General features: G+C 38.6%; 2 protein-coding genes across 2 annotated transcripts in view; one reads left to right on the top strand and one right to left on the bottom strand.

The window, feature by feature from the left end:
* The window catches only part of tgfa (transforming growth factor, alpha), an 8,978-nt gene extending 5,190 nt beyond the window's left edge, over positions 1 to 3,788 (bottom strand). The window contains 3 exon segments of the mRNA XM_042223029.1: positions 1,908 to 2,087; positions 2,195 to 2,371; positions 3,416 to 3,788. Coding sequence (XP_042078963.1) covers positions 1,908 to 2,087; positions 2,195 to 2,371; positions 3,416 to 3,458 — 400 coding nt within the window. The 5' untranslated portion in view covers positions 3,459 to 3,788.
* Positions 3,789 to 6,646: 2,858 nt separating this feature from the next.
* slc2a11a (solute carrier family 2 member 11a) lies at positions 6,647 to 12,124 on the top strand. The gene is made up of 9 exons (XM_005927529.3): positions 6,647 to 6,738; positions 7,025 to 7,123; positions 7,641 to 7,801; positions 8,872 to 8,996; positions 9,140 to 9,269; positions 9,386 to 9,534; positions 9,675 to 9,862; positions 10,386 to 10,496; positions 11,985 to 12,124. The coding sequence occupies exons 1-9, from the start codon at positions 6,715 to 6,717 to the stop codon at positions 12,102 to 12,104; spliced, it is 1,107 nt and encodes a 368-aa protein (XP_005927591.1). The 5' UTR covers positions 6,647 to 6,714; the 3' UTR covers positions 12,105 to 12,124.
* Positions 12,125 to 12,521: the final 397 nt, after the last annotated feature.

The raw sequence follows: 12,521 nt of genomic DNA, 5'->3' as shown, positions 1-12,521 counted from the left end.
CCTGCTCCTTTACCCGGGCTTGGACCGGCAAAAGTGACCCGAAATAGGCACTCTGGTGAGTTACTTTGTGTGTGTGTGTTTAAGTAGTTTTAAACCTTGTGATCCACAAAACAGCATAAGAGTAAAAGAGTAAAAGAAGAACTGACTACGTTACAGCACCCGCTGCTTGTTGAGAGTAAAAGCAATACGCGCTTTCACGTCTTTTTTTAGCGACTCTTTTTAGAAAAAAAGCCGCTAAGGGGTCTGAAAACTCGCTAAATATAGCGCTAAATTGGCAACACTGTTTTAATCTGTAGCTCTGCTCTAAAAGAACGTACGTACCTGGACCCGCCTACTATCCTCGGAAACGTAAAATGATTGGCTAGAATCTAAAGTGTATGACATCTCAGGAAATAAAGCACCGAAATGTGCGCTGCTTTTCGGTCTGGTTACTACCGTTTATGTCAGAACCGGTGCCATCATGGCACCGGATACCGGTACCCATCCCTAGTAACACCTGAGCACTTTTTGGGATGGGGTAGAATGAGAAAGTCACATCATGTGCAGTGGACCAATCTGCAGCACTTGTGGGATGCTGTCGTGTCACTATGGACCAAAATCTCTGAGGAATGTTTCCAGCACCTTGATGAGTGTTTGCCATGAAGAATTAAGACAGGTCTGAAAGCAAAAGGAGGCTCAAACAGATTGCTTAATATGACTGCACCCATGGTAAATGAGCAGCCTACAGGAGCTCAGTATTTTAACTCAGTCTCTTCATATCTGTAAATTTTACCCAAAATTTGTAAATCATATGCAATCCCAGTGCCTGTATTTACAATAGTCAGGATGACAAAGGTGGATGTGATAACTCTAAAAATAGTATAAATCTACCAAGACCTGAAACAACACCACCTACGAAATCCTACAGTTGACACACCCACGCCACAAACGGTAGACTTTAGTTCCCAGCTGCGGACGGCTTTGTGGTGGCTCATGTCTTTCATTGTACCTGAGAGGAACAATTACAGTAAAGAACGTCAATGAAAACCCCCAGTGGGAGGATGCAAACAAAATCTTTTCCCATCAGTCTTACTGGGACTCAGGAGAGTGCCCATCCCTGCAGGTTGCATTGTTCTTAACAAAAAAAAAATAAAGCCTACAATGCAGCTTTTTTATCAAGCAGCAATCTCAGCTTTCCCTGTGAAACAAAACAACAGGACAAAAATAACCGATTAAATGAACACAAGGACAAAACATGACATTTCTTTTACGTAGGCAGTACAGCCAACCAAATTCCTACACTACTGACTCAAACAAATGTGAATGCAGCACAACCATCCAAAAACAGATGCCACTTTGTGAGAGCGATGAACATCCAGACAGATAGTTGTATTACACGCTGCCTTCGTCACACACTTCATTCCAACGGTAAATGGGCTGTTGGACTGCAGTCTACATGTATTGTCTCCTCCTTTCAGACTCTGTGAAAGCGCTCCGTTGTGCCTGAGGCATCTGCCTGACAACCCCTCTCACTTTCCATGTGATTTTGATGGCAATTTGAAGTAGGACTGAGAATGAATACATCCTTTAGGGCAAGAAAGGGTGTTTTTCAGATAATAATTCAACACTGTAGGTGCAGCTTTTGTAAAACGGCTAATTATATACTGCTCATATACACTGGCCCTAATCTTTCATTTAAAATAATTGTTCCCTGACTCACACTAAGAGGATCAATTATCAGCGCGCGCCACACTGTCTGCATAATGTTAATGCACTGTTGGGAAACATCGCAGTGAGAGTATACGTGTGCTGCCATGAACAGAAATATGACGTGAAAAGCAGGAAACATTCCTATAGATGGTTTGACAGCGACCCTAGACTTCCTCTGCATCTTCACATACTTGTGACACTCATATACTGAAACTTACTTTTAACAGGGTGGATGTTGATAGTAGTGGTTCCAGTGAGGCTTTTGGTTGCGCTGCTGCTGGTGTTTGTTGAAGAGCTGCTTGCTGAGGTGTTAGCAGCAGAGGAGGTGGCATTAATAGAAATGGTGGCATCAGTAACTGTTGCATTTGTCTGCCTTGGTCCGGCTATAAAGAGAGAACCTGTTAACATATGATTACAGATACAGCGAGAGTGGATAAAAGGACAGCGGCATGTGGAAAACATCTCAATCATGACCTTAGATTTTCATGGATCATGACTTGCTTACTTTTAACTGTAGGGATGTTGGTTGTGGCTGGAATTGTTGTACTTGTGCTTCTGCTGCTGGTTGCCGCAGAGCTGCTACTGGAGGCATCTGGAGGAGCAGTGGAGTTTATACTGATGGAAATATTGGCTTCAATAGTTACTGAACTGCTGTGCCCTGCTCCGAAGGTAAAGAGAGAGCCTGCAGAGAGAAACATAAACAGCTGTTAATGTAGGGCAGGTATAGTGTGAATATCACACACATAGGATTAACACCCCAAACCATGCAGGACAAAAATACCACAAATTTCGCTGTTAACTCACTATCGAGTACCATAGATATTGTAGAAGTACCTATAGAAACATTTTTTTTAATACATATTAATATAATCTGATTGCTGCCCATCGATAGAAGCTTGTTTCTGACCAAAAAAAAATATTTTTCTTCCTTTTATAAGCCAAAATTTCCACTTTCCAACTCAAACCTCTGAGAAAATTACTCAAAATTGAGACAGTAACAGAATAACCTGAAATTCTGACTTATGGATGGCAAAAAATATTAACAATAATAATGTTTTTGTTTAGTGGCAGAAAGCAGCTTCCATACCCATCCAAATGAAAACCAGGTGTCTCATATTCTCCTTATTACGATCAACCTGAAGGTTATATCTAACAGTCTACTCATGGACCATTATGACTTACTCTTCAATTTGATATTAATGCTTCATTGAGTAACAGGCACCCAACAATAGTAACAGGGTCAAGCACCCACTAAAAGGATGAGATGAAAGCACTATAAATACAGCTGGTCCCGTGAAGACACGCAATTACAACCGAAAAACTGAAAATAGATCCTAGAAATAGGCGCGGTGGTTTATTGTTTAAGGTGATGACTGACACCAACCGATTATGAGAAACGTGACTGCACACACTCTTCACCTTCCAGGCACAAATATAGTCGATAGAATAATTAGTCCAAGTATATCACCCACATAAGTTAAAACACACCCACTAAAGCAATTTAAAATAAATAAATAAATAAATAATAAAGTTATTCAATTTAATGATTATATAACGTTAAATAATAGAACCCAAAAAAAGCACAGGGGGAGGAATGCTCACATTCAAGCTTATTAACTTTGTTTAATTTCTATTTAATTGTTTTTCAACATTTAACACAGCGTTTGACGTCACTTTCACGAGTGAGATTACAATCGGACGCTTTTCTGCAGGGTTGGCTACTCACCGCTAATGAGTAAAATTGTTCCCCAGAAAATCCGAGTCATCATGATGAGCAGCTCTCCAAACCGCAGGAATATGACGAGCAGTTTCACTGAAACGCGGGTGTGTTAAGAAGCCATATCAGTCATTAGTGTTGCAGACCCCGGGACAAGCAGCAGCCGCAGCGGCGACCATCAACAGAGACCACATTTAATCCGGCGAGCATACACCTGACCTGTTCTCGAGTGTCAAACATTAACATCTGATCTATCCACAGCTTCTTTTGGGGCGCAGAAAACTAACCGCGGTCGACTTTACCTTCTTTGCCTTCCTGGATGTCCGAGGGTTTAACTTCACAGTGTTCAGTTGAGGAAATTGGTGTGTAATCCCGTCAGAGCTGACCAATTAGAGGCAGGGAGGGAGGAGGAGGAGGAGGAGGGGTACCATCCCATTATGACCTCAGTATGACATCTATGTTTGTTTTTTAATTCTTAGCCCAAATGTAAGAGTTCAGTTTTTATGTATTAATATTTAATCTGATTTAAAGTGTGAGAGAGATGTCCTTCTCCACGTCTTCTCCACTCCTGCTACATCAAGTTTAAAAAGAAATATCCAATAATAAATATTAAATGATTTTAAAGATAAAACATTCTTATTCTTATCCACTCTAACCGATTAAATGCCAATTAGAGTACAGAATTTCCCTTTAAGGCAACTTTTCATTAGAGATTGCCTAAATAAGAATTATTTTTTTCGCCTCAGTGTTGCCTCATTAATATCATTAGGTTTCAAAATTAGTCAGAGTTTTCTTCTTTGGCTTCTTTGGGGTTTCCTGCAGCTTTGCTGCTCCGTCTGTTCATTCATCTGTCCAACAGTTTGGTGCAGACCAGAATATCTTTTCTCTGACTGGCTGCGATCCCATAACATGTGTGGTGGGTATTTAGAAACTCAGTGGACAGTTTCTTATCTGTGTAGTGATTCCCCGACCTTTAGCTAACAGTGCCAGCAAGCTGTTATCAGGTTCGAGAAAGCTGAAAACACAAGTGCTCAGATACACTAAATAAAAGTGACCTGGAAATTCAAAGCATGTTTCCTAATATGTTAAAAGAAAAATCTTGTATTCTTTTATCTGCTTCCTTGTCAGCTGCACAGTTACATTAGAGAGGATATCACCAGGCATTAATCCAGCTAAAACAGGGAACCTGCTGATTTACACCGCTCCTGTAGTGCTATAGCGGAGGCCTAAAAGTGCTAAATTATATCAATAAATACATTAATAATTAAATAAATGTGCCATTATACAAACAACGAATTAATCATGTCGTTAATTAAATAAAATACAAGTAAAATTTGTGTAAAAACACATAATGTGCCGCAATATCTGATTAGTTACCCAGCACAGCAAGTCATAGGCATAGCTCGCTCCTGTCCACTTAAGCAGGAGCGTTTTTCATTGAAAATACAAACAGTGAATGCTTAGTCTCTATAAATAGCGAAGTAATTTTAACAGAGGATCAAAAGTTCTGATGAAAGATTGATAGAGTACCATAACACCAGTGACTGAGCAACATAGAAATGCCTTACTTTATGAAAGAATCCACTTCTTGACGCAATAAACACTTCAAATGACAGATTTACTAAGACTCAACCGCAAAAATGCGCCGATGAGAGTGGAAGGTTCTGCGTGTGATCGCAAATGAACAAGTAAGGTAACCTACTAACAAAAATAATAAAGTGTAGGAGCAGTTTTTATAATCTGGAGCCAACTCCAGAAAAATCGGTACGTTTTATATACTGGGACAAGAGTTATGTCTGGAACTGATGGAGACTCTGTAGAATTTGGAGGGTGAGACAACCGTTTGCTGGATGCGTTTGACGACTGACCCGAATGATGAACAAAATAACACAAAATTACCGACTGCGCCAATTGCGCAATTGCATCCAACGCTCGGTTTGCGCCTGAGAAAAGACACGTTTCCTTGTTTCTTTATGGGCCGATGAATATTATTATGAAGAACTGGAAACATATAGAGATTAGCTTTATGTATTCATAGTGTGTAGTCTGAAGCTCTACAGGACACAACCAAAACAACTGGGAGAGCAACCCACCCGAAATTAACGCTCCTATCAGAGCTAAAAAAAAACAAAAAAAAAACAGGCGCAAATAAAACTTGTTTTATATATTAAATGATTTTCAGTGCCAAAGGACGCTTTTTTGCTGGCTGAATTTAGCTCTGACAGCTTTGACCACTCACTTTATCTTTAATACCTTGAATATTTAACCACACTTGCTAAACGTGAATATTATATTTCCTCACTTGAAAAAAAAAAAGCATCACCTTGCTCCAGCACAGTTTGGTAGTGTCACACCAATATCAGTATGACTGTAATCATGATGTATTTTCCTTGAAATGTAAATATACACATTAGAGACTAGATATATATAGACACCTATAAAACTGCTAAACTACTCCCCTGCATCAGCTGCGGTTTCCTTTGCAATGCCATAAAAGAACAGCAGCAACATATCAAACCAGCTCCATCTGCTGGACATAAACAGCAAGTTTATGGAGAAGGACACTTAATAATAATACTTTTATTAAAAATATTTTTAAAATATATAATATAACATATAATATATAAACGATATCAACAATTCAGCGTGTAGAGACAAAATATCGACTTAACCAGGAAAAGCAACATCTTAAGATTCATGTAAGTAATGCGAGCGCCTGCAGGAAGCTATGAAATGTTATCTAATTAATTGATAATAATAATTGATAATGGTTATTTGCTTATCTAAATCGCCAGATTCCATTAAAAGTTTTGCATTGTATTTACGTAACAAACATATTTTTTTAAGTGTACTGAGATCAGTTCTAGATCGCACGTTCTGTTTGTAGATGTTTTATTCAAATTTGAGATATTGATGTGTATCCTTTCGTGCAAATAGGTACTTTTTATATACTGGAATTTATCAGGAGTACCTCCTTGTACTCCTCTATGGTTGGGCAGCTTCACTGATTTCATTTTTGCTGTTCTTAATTACTGACTGACAGCACCAAGTGACATTAATTGTTATCACACTCGCACACTGGCAAGATGGTAAATCATTACAGTGGCATTTGAAAAGATCTGGTAATACATCAGCTCAGTGATCTATTTGGTCGTGTGTGTGCGTCAACCTGCTGATTGCAAAACTGCAGCCAATCAGGCTTGACCTTGTGCGTAGAGGATTATTTGATGGGGGACTGACGCCTGGTTTGTTTTCAGACTTGATCGTGCCACTTCTTTTTAGCATTTTACCACCTCCTTTGACCAACAATGTCGCATGCTGGTGCACAAAAGGTAATTGAGCAAATTTGTCTTTTTTAGTAAATCGTCTGTTTTGGAGTTTAAAATACCTTTACTGTGTTTGTAGAAGCTTTATGCAGATGTGCAGTATGGCTATATTACTTGGTAGCTGTTTAGGTGATACACCTTGCAGGGTAATGTGACAGGCTTTAGTTTTTAAATGTGATTTTACTACATTTCTAACGCACATAATTTTTTTCTAAGACAATGTAACAACAAAACAAAACAACTGTGATCTAGCTATCTGTCTGTCTGTATGTCTGTCTGTTTATTTTAACAGGGCAGTCCTCTGACACTGGTGCTGATGATTGCTTCTGCATCCATTGGAGGGACTCTTCAGTATGGATATAACCTGGCAATAATGAATGCTCCCACAACTGTAAGTTTTTGTATTTTAAATGATTTCCTGCCATTACTTTATAGCTATACACATACGTGTGAGTACATATGGTTTCTAAAAGAGTTGACAAGGGTCATGCACTGATAGTACATGTACTTAGCTACTTATGAAAACTGTTGCCTGTTATTTCACATTTGGGTCACGGTGTAATTTGGCAAAAACAAGAATTGGGTTACTTGTGCCTGCGATTAGTCATTCTTATTGTATTGGTTTCAGGGGTTTTTTGGGAACTGATTCTGGATGCAGTGTTATGTTTTGCCCAGCAGCTGCACTGATTAAAGAGCACAAACTTTACCCAGAAGCAAACAATTCTGTAACCTTTTGATAATTCACAAAAACACTGACACCTGCTTCCTGATGTGGATTCATAAAATATAATATTTAAGGTTTTTTTGCTGAGAAGATCAATAATAAAAACTGGCTAAAGGAGCTACAGTGTGGCTCAGATGTAATGAAAGTGGTAATAAGTGCTGGCCTGACTCTTCTTCTCTCACAGTTTATCCAAAGTTTTATCAACGAAACATTCTTGGAGCGATGGGACGTCCAGCTGGAGGAATACCAGGTGACGTTAGTCTGGACAATCATTGTCTCCATCTTCTCGTTGGGGGGGTTTGCTGGAGCTCTTATTGCAGGACCTATGACCATACGCTTTGGGAGGTAATGCACGTGTAAAGGTGTAAAAGCACATGTGCACTAGGTTATAAATTGAGACTACAACATGCAAAGAACAAATGATCAACCTGCTGTCCGAATGATAGATCGTTCATTTACTTTCCTCCATCGCGTGTAAATACTGCTCTGCAGAAGTCTTGCACCACTACTCATTTCTTTATACTGTGCTAGGAAAATAGAAAGTAGGAGCAGTGTGCAAACATATGTGAAAATACAGCATATACAAAATTGAACAATTCCAACGAGTTTGCAAGTCAGTATTTGGTATGACCCCTTTTACTCTTGAACACACTCTGAACTGTGTTAAGCAGCTTTTTTTTTCTTGTAATTTCTTTAAGTAGTCTTCAGGAATCGTTCTCCAGGCTGCTTTAAGGTATTCAGAACTCTTGTTGGATGTTAGCTGCCTTTTATTCTTTTCTCTGTCAAGATGAAGAGACTTTCTGTTTTTCTCTTGTCTTCAGTTTCCTCAAATTTTTTAAGGACACACTGCACACCATGCCAAAAATAGCACATTTTTCAGCTATTAGCACCTTGGTGGTGCAAAAATACTATTTTATGCTTTCAAACTGTGCTATCTTTTACATTTTCGTAAATTCAGTGAAAGAAATGTAGACAAATTATGTGCTTTACAACAGGTTGCTTATAACAAAAGCTGAAAGATACTAAAACTGGTTCATTTGTTTCAAAAAGTTACAAGAAGTCTAGATCCTTGGAAACTAAATATAAAGAAAGGAGACTTGTCCCAAGACTTTTGCACAACACTACATATTTATATAATGACTTGAGTTTTTTCTTTTATACTCATGTTGATTATGATTGATTCCTGCACTTTTACTGTAGTGCTTTTAAATGATGAAGCTTTGGGGTTTTTTTTCCTTGTGTCCACAAAACTAAAAGTCTAACAATGTTCAAGTCTTCCTGTGACACTCAACCAAAGCTCTAGAATAAATTTTTCTGCGTAGTGGTCTTGTAATATGACGTAACATCTCATCCATCAGTCTGTATTAAAAAAATAATAATAATTAAAAATAACTGTCCTCTTTTTTCTCCTGAAGGAAGAAGTGCCTGCTGCTGAACAACATTTTTCTCATGACTGCTGCACTCTTAGCACTGACGAGTAGAACCGCCAGATCTTTTGAGATGATCATGATCTCACGTGTCCTGGTTGGAATAAATGCCGGTATGTTAGTACAACATATAAGTAATATGCATGCAAACCGGTAAACTCAGGTATAACAGAGCAATGCAAGCAAAATATATTTTATAATATAATAAAAATAACTATTCAACAAACACTCCTAAAAGGACATGATCATTCTACAGGTATCAGCATGAATGTGCAGCCCATGTATTTTGGAGAAAGTGCACCAAAGCACTTAAGAGGAGCTATCTCTTTGTCATCAGCTGTGTTTACAGCATTCGGTGTCGTGTTAGGACAGGTGGTCGGACTCAGGTTTGTTCATCGTGCGGCTTATAATTGTCCATATACTCTATAATCTGTTGACAAAGAAATGTGTTAAGTAGATTTCACAAATATCCACAGTAACACTCTGGATTATTTCTTTAAAGAGAGATTTTGGGCAGTGAGCCGTGTTGGCAGTACCTTCTTGCCAGTAATGCCATTCCTGGACTCATTCAGCTCCTGACCCTGCCATGGTTCCCAGAGAGTCCCAGATATCTGCTCATTGATAGAGGAGACAAGGAGGCTTGTATTAATGGTGCGTACTGTATTATGTCAACCAGCAGCGAACAGTACATCACCCCCTACTCTCAGCTCAGGATATTTTTCATATAAAAACATATTTTAGACAGAAATCATTATCAGGTGTTAATTTTATTTTTTGATTTTTATGTTCAGCTCTGAGACGCCTGCGAGGCTGTGAGGTCCAGAGTAGCGAGCTGGATGAGATCCTGCAAGAACAAGCCGAAACCAAAGGAATGAGGGCGAGCCACCCCTGGGAGCTTTTTACTGATCGCTCTGTACGCTGGCAGCTCATCTCTGTCATGATCATTAGCAGTGCCATGCAGCTCTGTGGCAATGACTCGGTAAAAAGAAATTTCATCTGTGCTGTGATCTGAGAGATGTTTTGTGTGTGTTCTGGCTGTGAGGGTGTGTCAGGATCGCTGTAACTTATCCTGAAATGCATCAGATGTTTGTTTGGCCACAGGTTAATTTGAAAGTTGATCAGAAATTTTAGATGATGGATGGGTTTCTTAGTGTTTCTGCATGTCACATTAATTATGTATGCTGGTGATTAAGTATCAGGCCTCACTGTACTGCTGAATGAATAATATGTGATGCCTGTTGTTTTGCCTGAAGAGCCTGATAGGAACCTTCATACCACACATACAGACTAAATTTGAGAGCTACAAGTTTGTCATGAGGAAAAGCGCTGACTACATGATCATGTGTTTCAAGGCTTTTAACCACATGCTTGAGGTTTTAGAGAGGGCAGTGGGTATTAACACTATTACCTTTGTACAAATACTACCGTAATCAGCTTATTAAAATCTTGTGAAAATCGAATGATGGTTTTCAGTGACCTCACATCTTCTGTTTTTCTTGCAGATTTACTTTTATGCATCATATGTGTTTAAAGAGGCTGGAATATCAGATGACAAAATCCAGTATGCTACAATCGGCACCGGGACATGTGAATTCACAGCCTGTATAATGTGTGTAAGTACCCATAATTAAAGCTCACATTATGTAACCAGCTACATCCAAAGAGAGACTGTTTGCATTGTTTTTAAAGCTGTATTGAAGGCTGCAGAATAAGGACTGAAAATAACCCCTACTAGTGTCGATGCAGCCAGTAAGTGGGAACACCTACATGACCTTGCGTAAATGTGATACAGCAATCATTTTAGCAGGTTGCACAACGTTACGCATAGCTACGAAGTCTGTAAAAAATTGATTGAATTGCTAAAGAGTCATTATAACCCTTTTGTTTTTCTGGGTATTTCTGAATCTTTCTGTGGATACAAAGACATCAAGTTAAACTAACAGTTCTGTAACAATGGGGAGTGCTTCTCCGGTGGGGGACAGAGCCATTGCATGCAGGGAAAATAAAGACACAAGCAGTAGCTGATGCTCCCTTTACTTTAATCCTTAATAATTGACAAAAAATAAAAACAAAATAAACTTAGGAATTCCCTAGGAATTAAGAGAGTAGGTAGCAGTCAGGCACTGCTATTTAAATACACTTGATTAATGGATCATCAGCATGTGTTGTGTCCTATAAAAGCAGAAGTTTGGGAAGTTTTCTGGTTTGGCCCATACATACCCCGTACAGGGGAACATCTACAACAGAATGACTTGAAAAGAGAATAAACAAGGTGTTGTTCATACATCAACCTGACTGAAAAAGTGTGGCAGTACCTTAAGAAAGGTGTGCACAAACAAATGCCTGCACATTTCAATGAACTGAAGCAACACTGTAAAGAACTGTAGGCTAAAATTCCTGCACAACAATGTGAAAGACTGATATACAGAAAAGGAATATTTTGAGTGATTTCTGCTAAAGCTACAGAATTATGGGGTTTATCTTGTTTGTTTGTCTATTTAAATGTAAAAAGTTTTTCATACAAGTTTATTGACCGTCACAGCAGTAACGAGATTTTAATAGGTTAATGAAAAGAGCAAAGAAGCAAACACAAGTTTGAAGGTCTGTAAACCTTCAAACTTGTGTTTTCATGTAGTGTTATTGTGACACCATTATTGTAGTTTGTGTAATGAACTTCAGGGGTCAGAGTAGACAGATTCTGATTCCTTTAGAAAAATCTGGATAGTTGTTTGTATCTAACGTTAACTGACTGACTTCTATTAAACTATTTATCTAATTCATTGCAAAGACGCAGATAAAGTTATTTACTTGCAGCATTAGCCTTCCCAACTTAAAAAGAGGCTGCCCATTTTGACTACAAATACATTAACTGTTTATAAATGACACAAGAGAGAGATGGGCTTACCTCTAAACAAAGTATTTAACAGCCATATTCTGAGTATGTTTACTCCACTTTGCTTTCTTCAAAAACTAATACTAATAAAATAAAAATACTTTGCTTTCGCTCAGTCATTCTTTCTGCTATATGTTGGTTACCTAACTCTCGTGTTCTCATTTGACACAATAAGAACAGAGTCTGATGCACATTACGATTCTCTTAGAACCTGCTGGTAGAGCGCAAAGGTCGGAGGTTCATGCTGGCAGGAGGCTTCACCCTCATGACCTTCTGGGCTGTCGTCTTCACGATCGCTCTGTCATTTGAGGTAATCAGCTTACTTTAAATGTGAACATCAGCTCATTTATGTGATGTATATATATGCACACACAATATTGAATTTAGGTGTTATCGTAGTCATCTGTACTGTCATTAAACCAGGTTTCCCCAGATTGACTAAAGTGACTAAAGCCATCTAGTTCTTGATAGTTACTGTACTTTATTAAGGATTATGATTATTTTGTATGAGCTTTAACCAGTGGTAAGGAACTAAGACACATCAGTGTCAAAGTCGAACCACTGGGAGGCATTGTGAGCTAGCATTCAGGCACATGTTGATATTTATCTAGAGAGAAGAGAAATGCATAATGGACAAACAATAGAGGTTCAAGGTTCAAGGTTCTTTATTTGTCACATGCATAGTTATACAAGTATAACACACAGTGAAATGTAGCCTGACACGCTCCTCGACATGTGCAAAAAT

The sequence above is a fragment of the Haplochromis burtoni genome, unplaced genomic scaffold (genome assembly GCF_018398535.1).
Source record: "Haplochromis burtoni strain Fernald_Lab_line unplaced genomic scaffold, NCSU_Asbu1 Contig_100, whole genome shotgun sequence".
NCBI classification, from domain to species: Eukaryota; Metazoa; Chordata; class Actinopteri; order Cichliformes; family Cichlidae; genus Haplochromis; species Haplochromis burtoni.
This window is presented reverse-complemented; position numbering and strand designations above follow the sequence as displayed.